General features: G+C 35.9%; 2 protein-coding genes across 2 annotated transcripts; both read right to left on the bottom strand.

Annotated features, from left to right (window-relative positions):
* Positions 1-3,071: 3,071 nt before the first annotated feature.
* LOC116303252 (TAR DNA-binding protein 43) lies at positions 3,072-8,107 on the bottom strand. Its single transcript, XM_031712764.2, has 4 exons — positions 7,667-8,107; positions 6,599-6,771; positions 5,582-5,722; positions 3,072-4,860 (listed from the first exon to the last, which is right to left on the bottom strand). The coding sequence occupies exons 1-4, from the start codon at positions 7,914-7,916 to the stop codon at positions 4,393-4,395; spliced, it is 1,032 nt and encodes a 343-aa protein (XP_031568624.1). The 5' UTR covers positions 7,917-8,107; the 3' UTR covers positions 3,072-4,392.
* An 842-nt stretch (positions 8,108-8,949) lies between these two features.
* LOC116303256 (succinate dehydrogenase [ubiquinone] iron-sulfur subunit, mitochondrial) lies at positions 8,950-15,994 on the bottom strand. Its single transcript, XM_031712767.2, has 10 exons — positions 15,889-15,994; positions 15,329-15,403; positions 13,971-14,029; positions 13,309-13,394; positions 12,735-12,792; positions 12,286-12,364; positions 11,542-11,658; positions 10,407-10,535; positions 9,865-9,963; positions 8,950-9,671 (listed from the first exon to the last, which is right to left on the bottom strand). The coding sequence occupies exons 1-10, from the start codon at positions 15,955-15,957 to the stop codon at positions 9,585-9,587; spliced, it is 858 nt and encodes a 285-aa protein (XP_031568627.1). The 5' UTR covers positions 15,958-15,994; the 3' UTR covers positions 8,950-9,584.
* Between the last annotated feature and the right edge of the window lie 986 nt (positions 15,995-16,980).

Below are 16,980 nucleotides of genomic sequence, written 5' to 3' on the forward strand. Positions count from 1 at the left end.
CTTTAGTTAATCTTTAGAGTATTTCTCAAACCAAACATAAATGTTATGGATACCCTGAAACAATGTAGGGGCTGAACTAAGCAGGGCACGGATAATTCACTGATCTACCCTGACTCAACCTCTGTGTTGATCTAATTCAGGACATGGCTAACTCACAGATCAAACCCTGAAACAACCTCTGTGATGATCTAAGTCAGGACATGGCTAACTCACAGATCAAACTGGAATTTAGCTTTGGGTTTTGTGGAGTGAGAAAAACAAGAGAACCTAAGAATAATTATCAAAATAAGGGGTAATTATACCAAACAGTTCTGCTCACATATTGTATCTACTACAGGAATAAAACCAAAGGCTTCAGAGGTAAGATACAAGAGCTACATCATTCTTAGTCCTATAAAGTAGTCTTTCCCGAGGCTTATTCAAAGTAACTGTCTATCACTATAAGATGTTTAATTGGGTAGCTTGAGGTTCAGCCATTGTAGCATACCACCAATATATTCTTCATACTAACACAATGATCCATTAAATGACATTGTATATATTGTCCTTCTGAAAATTTAATTTAAAAAATTGAATACATTAATGCTTACTTTTTCAAGTTATCAATAATTTGATGAACAAATTACAAAAATATACAAATAGCAATTTTATTCTAGCTAAAAGTATCACAGTCAACCTTCCTTTACAAACACCCACTTCTTGCAGACATCCCACCTTTCTTTCATTTACTCTTAAAATCGACCTACATAAAATAGACTCCATTTTAGCTCAGTTGGTAAGAGCATCAGTCTGTTGTGCAAGAGGTCGTGCGTGGTTCAAGCCTTGGCTGGACCAACACTCAGGGTCTTAAAGTAACTGAGGAGAAGGTGCTGCCTTTGTAATTATATCTGCTAATGGTTAGACCTTCAAGTCTTCTCTAACAAGGATTTAAAACTATAGGTCCCATCTGTCTTCAACATATAACCCTGTATAAGGCGGACTTAAAAGACCCACTGAAGATGCTGGTGATGACCATTTTCAGTGCCTATGCTAATACTACAGGCCCCACAGTAATTGGTTATGCGGTAAAACGTTAATATGAGAAGTCTTACCAAGATGAGTTCTTTCAAGGCAGCAGCAACTAAGGAGGCACTTTCGGCACTGTCATTGAGATTGTTTACATAACTGTGGGGAAAAAGAATATTTTAATATCTTTTAAATAAATTTTTAATTTTAGTCTCTGTGCTCAATGAAACCTTCGTAATATCTATACCTGTACAATTTGTAAGCATCTTCAAAACTAAAAAAACCCTGATAGGTGAAAGAGAACAACAAAGATTTTTCGGGAGGAAATACTCCAGTTTCAAATTGTGTTGCTCAGGGTTAGCCTCAAAATTATGTAGAATATACACACGTTCCAGTAGCAGACTCTAGAAATTCAAAGTGCTTTTTATTGTTGAAGTTGCCTATTCTTTACCATAATGGCAAATAAATTTTTTAAAATATTTTGATGCTTAAATGAAGCAAACCTTAAGCAAATGAGTGTGTAATATTAACTTACCTGCACAATGGCTATCTGAACATTTTGAGGCACTACTTTTTGGATATTCCAAGCATATCTTGGTTCACTTTTCATTATGCTTAACCTAAAAACAGAAACAGACTTTAGAAAAACCAAAAACACAATACTTAAAATACTGCAACACAACTAACAGATCTTCAACTGATACAAAGAAAAAATTAATATTGTTGCTCTGTCATCCAAACTTCCTTACAGCTAAATTTTTTAAAGTGGGTTTTTAACCCAAAAATAAGCCTGAAGCAAGATGACGTTTTACCCCTGACTCCATACCATAATAGTTTTTAAGATTCTTTCATATAAAATTTTTGATTCCTTAGGGAATACAGGAACAAGTCATAATTAAAGAACAAAAGCAGTGTGAAAAGGATCATGGTCTAGAGATGGGGGTAAAACGTCATCTCACTTCAGGCTTATTGTGTCATAACTTTTGATACCTACAATTAAAACAATCACTGAATCAAAATTTAAATTTTTTTAAAAGAGATGTCTATTTAGAAGCCTTGATAATTCACTCCACAAAAGCACAACCATCTCATTGTCAAGTACTTACAGATCATTCCAGACAGTTTCTGTCATCTCGCTACTACAATACGTTACAACTCTTCTGGGAACACACCAAGTTGTCCTCTAGAATACACAGCATTCGTTGACCTCACCATTCTTTTAATACTTACACAAACTTGACAGTACTCTTCTCTACTCTTCCTCGGACCATACAACATGTACCATTATACCTTTCTCATGGAACACTCTCTGGTAAACCTTCACTCTCTCTTCCACCAATAACGTTGTATCTTCTCAGGGTTGAATAACATTGAACTGGTTAAATCTTTTTCATCAAGTTTATTCACCATTCAGGAATAGGATGCCACACCATGTATCTTGTTTAAGATATATTTCTCACAGATCACTCTGGTATATTTTCTCACTCTTTTTCCATGAACACTGTATCTCTTTTTGGAAAGTACATATTTCAGCCTAGTTTGTGATATATCTTGTTCTATAACTTCTAAAGAAAAACGCAAGGAGTTTCACTGTCTAAGCTGCACCATTCCTTTTTTCTCATCAAAAAAACTCAAGATCCAGACATATCTAAGAATACAACTTGTCATGTAGAATGCAATGGTAGTGTCTTCACTCTATTCAGACTTGGCATTAATACAAGGACACACCAATATTGCTTCACTCTCATCAGTCAAAACCGTATACATCAAGATCCATACTTGTTCAGGCATACAGTACAACTTGTCATTGTGTAGACAGCAATGGTAGTCTTTTACTCACTCCATTCCACAGTGTTACATCTTTCTCACGAGTACAGTTCACAAGGTAAGGACACACCACCAGTTTCACTCTCTTCCGTCAAAAATGAAACATCCAAACACTTTTAGGCATTCAAAAAAAACGATAATTTTTCTAGTCTGCAGGTTACAGTACACAACATAAAAAGATCACACCGGCATTGCTTCACTCTTTTCGGTCACAAAGTACCCATTAAGGTCCAGATTCATTCAGGCATACAACTTGGTAGTCTTTCATTTACTTCATTCAATTTCTCATTAGTTTCGTCAGGAGGTTCAGTTAGTTGACATAGTCTGCATGCCCACACTTCTCTAGTCAAAGCTGTATCCCACACTGCAGAAGTTAAATACAGTACCTCTCTGTACAGGCATGGTTCTCAAAACATTATTGAAAAATATACTATTTTTTTTTAACATTGGAAAGCTTATAAGGGATGGTTGGTAGATCCTTTTTGCTAAGAACCAATCCCAATTGACTTCTCATTTATATATTTTTGAGTTCAAAAGGGGAAATCAGCTGGGGCATTTCTATAACTTTTCTTCTTTTGTTACCTCACACATATTAAAATTTTTCAGTGAAAAGAACAGTGAAAAGAAAATGTTTAAATTTTTTTTTGAAATAATAATAATAATAAAAGATGCTTGGCATGCATATCAAATCTCTATGTGTTTACAAAAATGGAAAAGGCAATCCTCTACTTTCACATCCCCATAATGCCTTGCGTCTTTGGTGGGTAACCAATCAAAAAAAGGCCCCAAATTGAAAGGTTTCTTAATTGCATTTATACTATACCTGCTTTTATCTGTACAATACTGATTATCAGTTTATTCCAAGTTATTTTTGCGTGTAAAGATCATGAAGAGTTTTGAAAATGTATTGACTTACAAAAAAATGTTTAAAATTTACCTTAAACGTCTTCAAGCTTCTACCTTTTTCTGTTTTTTTACTTCTTCATTTTATTTTCGGATACCAAACAAGGTATTGTCAACATTGTCTGATCAGCCTTCAGCAAAATAAGTGGGTTTTTACCCTCTGGTTACCCCCCAAAGACGCAAAGTATTATGGGGATGTGAAAGTAGAGAATAAGAAATATTAAAAATGAAAGCATAGAGATAAATGTTCAAAGAAAATAGATCTTAAAAAGAAAAGTTTTAAGTCTGGATTTAAAAGTATGCAGTGTTTTTCTGCCATCCTAATTTCCATACCACGCCAATTTCTTTTTAAGATATCAAAGCCATGGCTATACCACAAGCGAAACCCAACAAGCGAATTCAGGAAAAGATCACTATAAAATAATATTAATAACGCATCTTCTGCATTCTCTACACAAGACACTCCAGACCATCCTTTACTTTCAGAACATTCAACATTTATTCTTCACGTTTGCTGCGTAAAAATAACTTTCTATTTCTAGTTAATGCAAGATCAATTGGAACATTTTAAAATGTTTTTAACCAAGTTAAGATGTGCTTATCATAGATGAAGGCAAGTACAGCCTCTAGTCTTTCTATATAATGTTGATAACTTTCTTATTTCCTGGCCATACTACCAGGACTAGCCCCTCTTGACCATGTTTTGTTGGTAGTACCACTGCCCATCATACCTGGCATCCCCTGGCCCATCATGCTCATCATATTATAAGCCGATGCAGCATTAGCATTATAACCACTCCCTCCCCCTTGCCGACTACCAGAATACCACATGTCATAGCCCATGCCCATTGGGTACCCAGAGGCTGCTGCACCTCGCATGGAATTAGCTTTGGGTTCAGCAAATGATACATTGAGGAGACTGTCATGAAGACGATGGTTCTGGCTGACTACGCTTTTGGCAATCTCACCAGATGCAAAGGTTACAAATCCAAAATTTCTGTTTGGTTTTGGGATGTAGACATCTGTTAGTTCTCCAAACTGGCTGAAATATTCTTGTAGTTCCTTCTCTGCTGCTCCATCTGGGATACGGCCAACAAAGAGCTTTTTAGGGATGTTCAGCTCTTCCTGAAACATACGAAAACAATAAGCAGCTTAGTAAGGATCTTGGAATACAAATAATCTTTTTTAAAGAACAAGGCTATTTGGAAGCCATACCTGTACAGGGTTGTCAATATAAATTTTGGTAGGCTGTTATGAAATTAAACTAGGCAGTAAACCGGAAATCACTGGAACATGTAATCAAGGCATATTTGTCACCTTTCTCACTCTTCTCACAAAAAATCCAAGATGGTGGACAACGATCATTGTAGTTTTGATTGCATTGCAGTTTTCGTAGTACAGCAACAAAGATTGTGTTAAAATTTATTCTATTCATGCATTTTGCTAGTTTAATCAAGATTTCAACACATTTAATCAACTTTAATCAAGTTTTCAATTACATTGGGAAGTGGCCGAGTAGGCAGCCGAGTTAGTGAGAGAATTGAGAATTGGCTGAGTAGGCGGCCAAATTAGCAAGAGTAGATGGCGGAATCTGCCGGCTGCTGGCTATTGTCAAGCTATGACCAAACTAATGTAAACCCAATTTGGCTGGTGATCATGACCTGCGACTGACCAGCCACCATTTAAAGTCCTGTGCGAGGCAGCATTGCAAAGAATCATACTGTAACTGAAATATTATGGCATGCAGTAAAATGTATATCTTACAAACTGCAAGTCAGTGCCTTGCAGACATGATCTATTTTTAGTAGACTGTACTACAGAGTTATTGTGTGTCTTTTGTTCTTACCTTTGGTCTTGGAAGCCTGACTTCACAAAGACGATTTTGAATTTTGTGTGAAGAGGATAATACATTTTTGGCATCTTCATCATTTACAAATCTTACAAAACCAAACCCTCTTGATTTTTTGCTTACAGGATCGCATTTTACCTGAAAGTAAAATAAGATTGCAAGGCACTATGAGGTACAGAAAGGCAAGAATACTAGTAATGAATGATCTATGCTGGTACTAAGATAGTGTTAATCAGATCTTATTAACCGAGCGGGAGGTCTGTACGGGATAATCTTGACCGAGGTCGGAATGTACAGACCGAGGTCAAGATTATCTGGTTCAGACCAACCAAGCTCGGTTGATAAGAGTTTTATTATATGACCACTTTTCATTGAAAAGGACAAAATGTTTTCGCCGTAAGATTAATATGCAATCGGACCGGATAATACCGGAGAATCTAGACCAGTCCCCGATGCAATCTATCCAATCAGATTGCTCGATTTGCCAGTGTCCAGGCTCCAAGATTCACGGTCATATAATAAGTCACAATATTAACCAGCTGAGCTGAAATTTCAGATCACTATTCATAGTGACATAGAAATGATGTCACTGCAAAATTGAGGTGTCATGAAGCTTGCGAAAATTGTCCAGATAAAATTTAAAAAATGCCCACAATAACAATAAAAATATAAAACTAGTATTCTCACCAAGAAAACCTGGGTTTGAGTTCTGCCAGGCTCGAGTTCTGTTGTATGTAAGTAAGTTGTTTGTTGGTTCTCTCCTATGTTTTGAGGGTTTTTCTCCAGGTTCTCCAGTTTTCACTCCCTCCACAAAAATCTACTTTTAAATTTTAATTTGATATATCCATAGTTTTATAAAGTGGGTTGTAAAACCTGTTAGGCTTTCCGTCTAACATGGAGTGGTAAATCCAATAACATTTTATTTTTAGAAAAAAGGATGACAGCCAAATAAAGGACATTTTTTGGTAACAGCATACAAACACACAATAATAAAGTATAGTTTCCTACACATACCTCACAGTAATCCACTTCTCCAAACTGACCAAAGTATTCTTTCATCTCAGGCTCTGTGGTGCGGAACGGCAGGCCAAGTACGATAAGATCTCCTATGCCTTCTACTTTGGTCATTTTTGTTTCTGGTTCCTTACCAGTTGGAGACTCTTCTATTTTACGCTTGCTTGCTGTGTCTGGATAAAAAATATCATGGATTATAGATCACATCAATAGTCTTTACATGGGTGTCATATTATCCTAACCTTATGCACCTGTCAATATTGAGCCCCTAGGTGGGGGCAAGGGGCAGGCTACCCCAGGAGAATTTGACATTTTGAATTCGAAATTTTTAAATTCACCATCTCTGAACAACTGATGAAAGTCAAATTTCCACCCTTAGTACACATGCTTATTGTATTTTCCAGCTTTTTCAAGATGCTTCCACGTAAAATTCCCTACTGTGGTGGCATTGAATAACGTCAGTTTCCCGAGGGTAGCCCCCTCCTGGTGCTTAACACTGATAGGTGCATTAATATAGAACATATTACTTTGTAATTTGTTCTTTTTTAATTTCTTAATTTTTTTTTCAAAATGAAAAATAATATCAAGGAAATCTAAAAAAAAAAAACAGGCATATCTTATATCCTTGCCATACAAATGAATGGATTTTAAAAAAATGATATAATAAAAACATTAAGAAACCCATGAAAATAACTATAAGTAAAATTTCAACCTTTACTACCTACAGCAGCTGTCTTTGCTAGCCTACTACCAACATAGATGCTATGGCTTTTTTGTTTCTCATACGATAGGAATGGTAGATCAATAAAAGCCCTGTGCAAATGGACTGGATTTTCGTTCACTCTACAAACACAAGTTCCTAGTCACAAACTCAAAATTATTCACAACTTTGAGCTTTGAAAGCCGCAAGTTCAACTAGCACAATGAACTTTCGAGAAAAAAAATATTCGTTATAGTTTAAGTTTATGTAACGTTTTAGGCTTTGTTTTTCAGCATGCATGAAGGATTTTAACTTCAGAGTAAGACAGGAAGCTTTCAAATAGCGAAGACAAGCGAATGTTTGCAAACCTATTTTGGTCGGGACGACCATGAACAGCAAGTTTCCCCATCCTTCATCAAATGGTGGAAAGAGCACATTTTCCGCCAACCGAACAGCACGAAGCGACTGTGTATCAGGACTTCTATATCTCAGACCACAAGCTCCTGGAAACTGTCCTTGTATGTTGGAAAGAAGAAGAGAGCCATCTGGTTCTAAGGGGAGTTCTATCGCTTGTTCTGGACAGCTTTCATCTTCTGTGACTCGCACGTACTGCGTCATGTTTTAGTCGTTTTAGTTCACCTTCCTTCGACTTTTTCGCAATTTTCAAGAGCCAGAGATGACAAGTGTTATATACTAAGCTGTTCCTTTTGGATTACGAGGGACAATAATTATTTCTTCGTTACTTATTGAAGATTTCTGACCAAATGACTTAAACACTCATGAAGGCAAGATGGCGGCAAGCACGCCGTTAACCATGCTCCTTTGCGAAGGCAATCTACACAGGTAGCCCATTCACAGACCTTTCAACCCGATACATGGCAGATGTTATGTGGATCTCATATAATATATTGGATTAGTCTTTCAGATGCTAAGTTGCACTTGCTAACTGCCATGGGATGAGCAGTGAGATATGTGCTAATTTTAGGCTGGTGCGGAGAGAGTGGTTGTTTATCCCATGCAGCAAAAGGCTCGAGGTGTGCTTGTGACATCATAACCACCATTTTGATAGACTTTGACAAAAAATTTGGTCTTGGTGGACTTAATGGACTCATAACAACCAGTATGGCAGTGACATGGCAGTGACAACTTTTGTCTTTTTTTCTAGACTAGTTCCAAAAAAATAATCCATTTGAAAACTGGATAATTTGGAAATTCCAAGGGGTAGGGGGTCAGAGAAAGAACAAAATTACAGAGCTTTTATGGAAAAAAATTGGGATTTCTGGAGGTAGGGGTCTGAAAAAAATTCCTCCATGGGAGGGGGGATTGGATAATTCCTGGAACTGTACAATGGGAAGGGATACACTCCACCAACAGTATTTGAATCCAGACCAAATTAAATTTAAAAAAAAAACTATAAAGAAACTTGAGTTCTAAGATAATAAATCTCATGAAGCCATAGAAAAATGATTAAAGCACAGAAGAGAATCAACGAAGGACTCTACTCAAGAACAAAGCACTGAAAGGCAGCTTACACAGCCCTGGCTTTCATTATGGACCATTCATTTTTTTGATCCTGAAGGGGTAGGTGGGATTTATGTTAGATGGCATGAACAAATACAATCATTTTACATTAAAAAAACTAAATTCCCAATTAAAGAGCAATGGGATTTTATTAGTGGTTCTGCCATCTAACCACAGGCAGCCCAAACTGTATTATGGGTGTGAGCACTTGGTGCAAAACCTCTATTAGTGATGTAAAGACCTTTGGATGGAAGAGAAAATTCAATCATACAGGTTTTAATTTATTCCTCCTGTTTATAATAATTTACTTTTAAAATTAGTAATCAATCACACTCAAAGTACTCCAAAATGTTGTTAAAATTTACATTATTTGCTAAGCTGAGGCAATCCATAATGAAACTGATAAACAAAAAAACAATTGACCTCCAACAAAAACAGAATGAAGATTTAGAGTAACTTTAAAAAGATCACTCTATATATTATTAACCTTACACCAAGTTGCGGTCTAGTGAACATTTCGCTGAATCAGTAACTACTAAATTTTCATCTTTAGAAAAAATTTGGGCTTAATAAGAATGCTACATCACAAATTTAAAATATACAAAGGAAGACTATCCTAATGCATTAAATTCATTGCACAAAATAATATATCTGTTATGTACTAGTAATTAACAACGATAAAATTATGCACCACAACTGGCACTACCATTGATAACATTTGAAGCTTTAAATTTAGGTCTAGTGTGACTAGGTCATTTGCCTGCATTATGCTTGTGCAGCAGCCTTCTTGTTAGATTTCAGTGTGGCTATCATCTTTTTGATCTCAGCTATTGACTGTCCTGGATTTAAACCCTGTACAAAGAAAAGTGAATTAGCATAATGGTGGCTTCTTACATGGCTTGCAGATAAAGAAAACATATATAGTACAAGAATTTCTCACCCATCAATAGCAGTAGAGAAATGTCAGGCCTTGAACCTTGAAACTCAAGACTTCAACTAAGAATTATGCACAAGTTCTTATAGAGTATTACTAGCCATTTCTTACCTTGGGACAGGCTTTAGTACAATTCATGATGGTGTGGCAGCGATAGACTTTGTAGTTATCAGAGCCAAGTTCTGCTAATCTCTCTTCGGCATAGTCATCCTACAAAGTAAAAAGAAAAAGGACCATCTTTAAAACACTAATCTACATAGGACACATTACATAATAATGTGTAATAGCAGTTATTAGCGAGACAATTAAAATATCCGGTGAAAGCTTATATTGACTGTGCTTTATTACAGTACTTCACTGTTTAAAGTCTAATGAGTTATAACTCGTACTAGTTTTTTTGTCAATGATTATTATACTAACATCTATTTCAAGGGTTTATGAAAATCACTCTAATTGACTAGGTAACAAAACAAAATTGACTTTGGAACGTAAGTATTGACTTTGGAACGTAAGTATTGACTGGCAAAGCAAAGGAAAACATTTTAACAACTTGAAACAGACAGCTGCGTCCACACAGATTCCCTGTAATATATCAGCTAGGGTTGATGAAATACGGTTTTCCAGACTTTATTCAGGCAGATATAAGTACTTACCCTGCTGTCCAAGATCCATCGATAGGCCTGTTGAAGAACCGCTGGTCCTAGATATTTGTCTCCATTCCACCAGTAACTAGGGCAAGATGTGCTACAACAGGCACACATAATGCACTCATATAGACCATCCTGTCCACAAAAAGGTACAAGCAACTTGTTAGGGGGAAATGCAATCTGTAAAACTGTGCTTTAAAAGCTTCCTTCATTTTACAATTGCAACTACTATTAACCTAAAAAATGAGAAACTTTTCAAGAAATCACTTTTATTTTGAGGAGTTGTCATCCAATGATGAAAGTAACCCAAGTCTTGATATTTTGGATTGTATAAATTAAATTAACTTTGAAGAAAGGAAACCAAATGTATCTGGTATTAATAATTCACAGATAAATATATCTGGACTAAAACTTATAAGCGTTTTTCATAAAATGCAAACTCCATAGCTGTGAGCTGCAAGCTGAAAGTTTGTCTTTCGCTGCAGTCAATCTAAACTAATCAGTTGGAACCTTGCATAGTTTTGACTGGCAGCAGAGGAAAAAACAAATTTTAGCGTGCAGCTTGCAGCCACCTAGTTCGCATGTTTATGAAAATAGCAGTAACTAAAGGAAAATCAATTGTTCACTATTTTCACTGATCTTGTATTTGGCTATTGCATTAAATTTTCGTACCCCCCGTTGAGGACAGTGGAATTCTTCAGGGGACGAGGGTGGTTTTGTGATGGAATTCTGCAGGGGTCAGGGATGCTTTTGGGCTGGAATTCTTTGGGGGTCAGGGTTATATATACATATTTTTTATGATTTCACCCATATTCTTCAGGGGTAAGTCATGAACAGCAGAGAATTCCACAGAAATCTTCATGTCTCTAGGAATTTCTTTGAGGGTTCTTAACAACTTAGGTCCTCAACGGGGGGGGGGGGGGGGGGGGGGGGAACGAAAATTTTATGCAATAGCCCATTAGTTCATGCAGCTCACAGCTACCAAGTTCACATGTTTATGAAAATAGCAGTTACTAAATCAATTGTTCACTGTTTTCACTGATCTGGTATCAGTTGATTTTTTAAAGAGGCATTTCTCAAACATTCAACAACAAAAATCTCCAGCAGATGTATTTAGTGGTTTGCATGACTGTGGGCTTACCAGTTTCTTTCTGTCAGCAATGGACTGTAAGTACTGCTCTTTTCCATACTCAACCTTTTCTTTCTTCATCAAGTATGGCTTGATGGAGGTATATTGATCATAAAAGTTTTGCATGTCCTGAAAAAAAGAAATGAATAGATTTCAATCAACATGTGAGTTGAGTGTTGTGTGCATAGAACATTGTATGTAGTGGTAGTGCGTGTGAGCAAAATGTGTCCCCAATGAGCGTGAAAGAACTAGAACAACTAGACACTTAAATAAAGATATTTATTTATTTATATTTTATTTGATCACCTTTAACATTACTTTTCATTCCCTTTTATTCAGTTGTGAACATCTTTAAATCAAAACATATTCTGACTTCTGAAACTTGTATTTTTGTTGGCCTTTGACCGCCTTTGAAATTGACAAACGTTCACTAATTTCAATTGGCTAAAAAACAGACAGTGTACAAGTTTTAGAAGCCAGTTTGAACATTGATACCTGGTGTTTGCACCCAGTTGCAAATGAAGGGAACTAGCCACTCATCCATTCACATATATTTATGTATATGAAGGGGCAGATCAAGGAATCAAAGAAAGGGTAGGCCAGAAAACTCCAAGAAAACCTTCAAGACCATATGCAAATACAATTTTTGCCAAGTTTAAAGAAAATATATAACTTAAAAGGGAGGGGTCGCGGCCCTGTTGGCCCACCCCCAAATCTGCCCCTGTATTCATTTAATGTTAAATGTAAAGTACTCACAGGAACCAAGTCTTTGACCACATACATGTGTGGTAATGGGTATATCTTGGTCTTCTTGTCAGTCCTGGGGTCTATACGCCTAGGCAATAAATAGAATAACAATAAGCATTACATGTACACGTACTACACATAGTATGGCTGGAGCACAATAGAATGCTTGAAATATTACTCAAATTGTAATGAAGACTACTTGTATTTCAATATTAACTAAAATTTGGAACTTGGGCTTCAAGGCTTGTTTCTAGGCTTTGGTGTGCACTGCAAGACTTTGTTATCATTAGCTTTACCATCATTGCAAAGATTGCAAACCCCATTCACCCTGGACACCAAATGGTGATTTGCGATGGATACATGTACAGTGTAGTAAAAAAATGAAAAAAGTAATGTCATTTCATAGCTTGGGCATTCCAGGAAGCCCAAGTACCTAGAAGTAAAGTCTGATAACTTACTGAATGCAGGCCAAAGTGTTGCTTCCACCAATATTCATGGCACAGGAACCACAAATACCTGCACAAGATAAAGAATAATTAAATAGTTACACATAATGGCAAGCAACAGCTATGTCTTGTGCATCCATATGTACCCCAAGGAAGGCTAGACTCAGATATTTACCACTATTTTCTTTTACTACGCACTGAACAAGACAACAGTCATGACAGGGAAATTGGGTGAGACACTGCCGTCAATCAGAGTATTTAAAGGTACCAAACAAGTTTTTTGATTGGGGGCATTCTATTGCCCAGTTTTCCTGTTGTGACTGATGTCTTGATCAGCACATAACAATAAAAAATGTAAAATAATCTCATTTACGTTGCAGAAACAGGAAACACACCATAAAGTACAAGATTTGAATTTATTTTTAAATACATTAATGGAACATTGAAAACAAATAACAAATTGGGGAAAAAAAAACAAAAAAAACAACAACAACTGAATAATGCAGTCTTAGGGAGGCTTGTTGCATGTCCTTTGACTGTATTACTTGTGCATTTCCTTAAGCAGATATGAAAAGAGTTTACTCACCCTCTCTGCATGATCGTCTGAAGGTTAGTGTTGGATCTATTTCATTCTTGATTTTGATAAGAGCATCCAGGACCATAGGACCACAGCTACAGGTAAACATATGGAAGAGTTTTTTGGCATACTCAAACATGTACCATTAAAATAAATACATTCTCATAATGTGTAATTCCAGAAATTATTCATATTACCTCATGGGAAAAAAAACAAACTTGTCATCGCTTATCACCACTGCAAGCACAGCAGTGTTGCAGCTCAACGAGGTCAAACTGTAAGCATGTGAAAGGCTTACAATTGACAATTCAGTTCATGCCTCAGATTTCATATTTCATTTCTCCATCCAACAGCATTTTTTAAAAATAGGTGTAGATTTTTCACAGCCCCACTTGGATAATATAATAATGAGTTTTAATTAATTTTCAAAAGAACCAATTCCATTTGTTTTGTCCTCAAAATAGACCTAATTCGTCTTGGTGTAATGTTTTTGGTACCCATTTTAGAACCATGTCATTCCCTACAGCTGTAGCTAGAGAATAAGATTCTTTGATAAAATTTTATCCGTTTTTATGGCTTTTCTAATGTGCAATTGTTAAACAAAGAATATTTTGCAAGGGCTAATAATAATTATAGTCAAAGCATTGAATACAGCTAATTTTATCTCTTACTCATTCAGATTCACTTGATAGTCTTGCATTGTTGGCTTATCACCTGGCTTGTCTGGGTTCTGAATCACAATTATACTATCAATAATGAATTTTCACCACCACTATGGGACGCCTGGGCCCTTTGTTACATGAAAGGCACTTTTTAATATTGAACTAAAGAAATTTCTCTGACTTGATGCCAATAGACCTGATTAGCTTTGTTGTTTGTTGTGCACATTTCAGAGCCATATGATGCCACTCTTGGGAGTTGATTCTTTCATGTGTAAATATTTCAACATGTTTGTCATAAAAGTACAATTCTCAAGGGAATATCATGTGATCTGAAATGGGCAACTAGCATACGAAGGTAAAGACATCTATTGGCCTAGGACCAGTCCCATTATTGACAGCCCTGGGGAGGGGGGGGGGGGTGTACTCCCCTATATTCACTATACAGGAACGTGCCGCCAAACAGGGTATGGTTTTCAGCGATTTTACTCTGGAACAGGGTATATAAAATCACACTCGCTCTGGGACAGGGTATATGAAATCACGCTCTCTCCTCTCTGGAACAGGGTATCTATTTTCACAATACAGAAAGTGGGTATGGTTTTCAGTGATCTCGCTCTGGAACAGGGTATGAATTTCAGCGATTTTACTCTGGAACAGGGTCAGGGTTCAGAGGGCTCAGCGGCACATCCCTACCCTAAACAGGCAAGAGTACCCCCCCGGGATTGACAGTCAGATTTTCATTAGATGTTTCATCTAGCTAATTTTTACTGGGGGAAAAATCCTGATTGGAACCTATAACTTTCTGTTTGCTGGTCAGATAGATTTTCAATTTGGACAGCATGTTTTTATATTGTACTGCATTTTGTATTCATTTCATTAACAGAAAAGAAGAACAGCTATTTTCACCTGTGAAGATTCATTCAGTGCAGAAGGAGGGCTCATTCATGAAAATGATTTCTGGGTCACTATGAAGAATCTTCAAAGGAGAATATAACTCCTTTTCGGCTAACGCAATGTTTTACCCAATTCAAATCTACTGGGAATACTTTTCTTTGTCTAATATATTATTTATGCATATATCTATAGCAATGCTTCATTGACATATGAAACATAATGGACGAAAAAGAGTATCCCAGTAGAAATTGGGTAAAAGCATTTATCATTAATTGCATTAGCCAAATTGGTCTAAGAAGTACTAAGCATCCTTTCACAAATCATCACCGTCATAATCATCCTTGTCATTAATCATCATCATTTAAAAGTATCATTCATCACAGCCCAAAGTTTCGCCTACTTTAACAAATACATCATAAACTTTTCATATTAATTCTAATACTTCATAAATAGTAATCTTTGTAATATCTTACCCAGCGATAGATGGAAAATGTTTTATTACGAGGTTCATCAGCTGTTGCTGCCGAGGTTGCATCTCGTGTCTGAAACTATCAAACATTAAAGTTATTAACAACCATTTATATTATATTAGTACTCCTCACCTAAAAAAAAGTACAGGCAGTGGCACTTATGATTAAGTAACCTTTTGCAAAAGAAACGTGCATTAATTCACGTACAATTAATCTTTTCAGTGCAGTGCAGCTAGAGGCTTATGCAACAGAAACAATCGATAGTGCTTTTAAAATGACTCTAAAACTACAAGGAATAAGGCAAATAATCTTATAATGAAAACCAAAAGTGCCAAAATTAATGTAGATAACCGTTTTCTTTTGCAAATTATCAATAAGTAGCACAAAATAGAAAATAAAAATGTAAAAATATTTTTAGTTATGCAACCTTATTCTCCAAGTCTGCTCTGGCAAAAGTTCAGAGGAATATTACTACGAAAAGTAACGTAATAAGTCACAACGCGGGGAGAAAAGGTAAAAGAGGATTCTTTATGATTCATTATTATTAAATTTAAAGGTAGTACCTTCATTAATGCCATAGCTGGCCTTAGTTGTACAGAGCGTATTGCTCTTAGTCCACTGATGGCTGCCATTTTGAATTTTACTGACACGAATTCCAAGGTAAGTACTTGATTGGTGACATAAACAGTATCTCTTGTTATATAATCTTTCCCATCATTTGCTATATTTTGCTATATTTTGCTATCTTTGGTATTTAGTTTATTTTGGTCAATTTTCATTTAATTCTGCTAAATTTCAATGTCGATTCTCTATATGAATTGTGAAAATTAATGCACTCATATTTTGCAAATGCAAAAATATTCAATGATGGTAATTGAACTGAGCGGAGTGCAATTTTGTAATACAAGATCTATCAAAAAAGTGTGAAAATGTCCAAATTCACAGAGAAAAACACTTTGCAAATGCGTTGAAAAGGCTTGTTTCATTCTCTTCTCTGATTAACTGAATATAAGAATTCTGTTCTGTGATTGGTTCTTTCAAAAAGATGCGATTAAGATTAAGAGCTCCTAAGGATGCGATTTGGGAATTAATCGCACTCCTTTGAACCAATCAGATTGCAGGATTTGGTAGAGATTACAAAGAGGATATGATTAAAAATTCAAAAAGTCAAATTTAATGCAGCCATAATGGGTAGTTAGACTTTAATTTAGTTATGATTTTACGCCTTATAAAGGTTGTAACTCTAATATAAAATAAAAAATAACATCTGAAATCATTTTAAGGTAGCTGCCTACTTTTGAACGTTCGAATTGAGCCCACGATGAGCGCGCGCTCAAAAACCGCTGAAAAATCTACAAGATTTTATTGAAGAACCATACACGTTTTGAGCTTCAACAAGGCAAAACCCTCTAATTTTACACGGGACTCTATATTTTTTGATAGCTCATTCGAAAAAACTCCTAAAAATTATGGTTATATCAATATTTTAGGAAAAGTTTAAATCAGAAACACGTGAAAAAATAGATTTTTGTAGGGATTTTTGTTTGACTTTATGAGATTTTTTAAGAGCACCGAAACTACAAAATTTAATAAATCAATGTATCTCTGTCTTTTTGTCGAAAATATCCATGTATTATTGTAGAATGATTGACTAG

Source organism: Actinia tenebrosa, unplaced genomic scaffold (genome assembly GCF_029948245.1).
Source record: "Actinia tenebrosa isolate PJP-AT-01 unplaced genomic scaffold, QUT_ActTen_1.0 PGA_scaffold4__44_contigs__length_22323623, whole genome shotgun sequence".
In the NCBI taxonomy this organism is placed as follows: Eukaryota; Metazoa; Cnidaria; class Anthozoa; order Actiniaria; family Actiniidae; genus Actinia; species Actinia tenebrosa.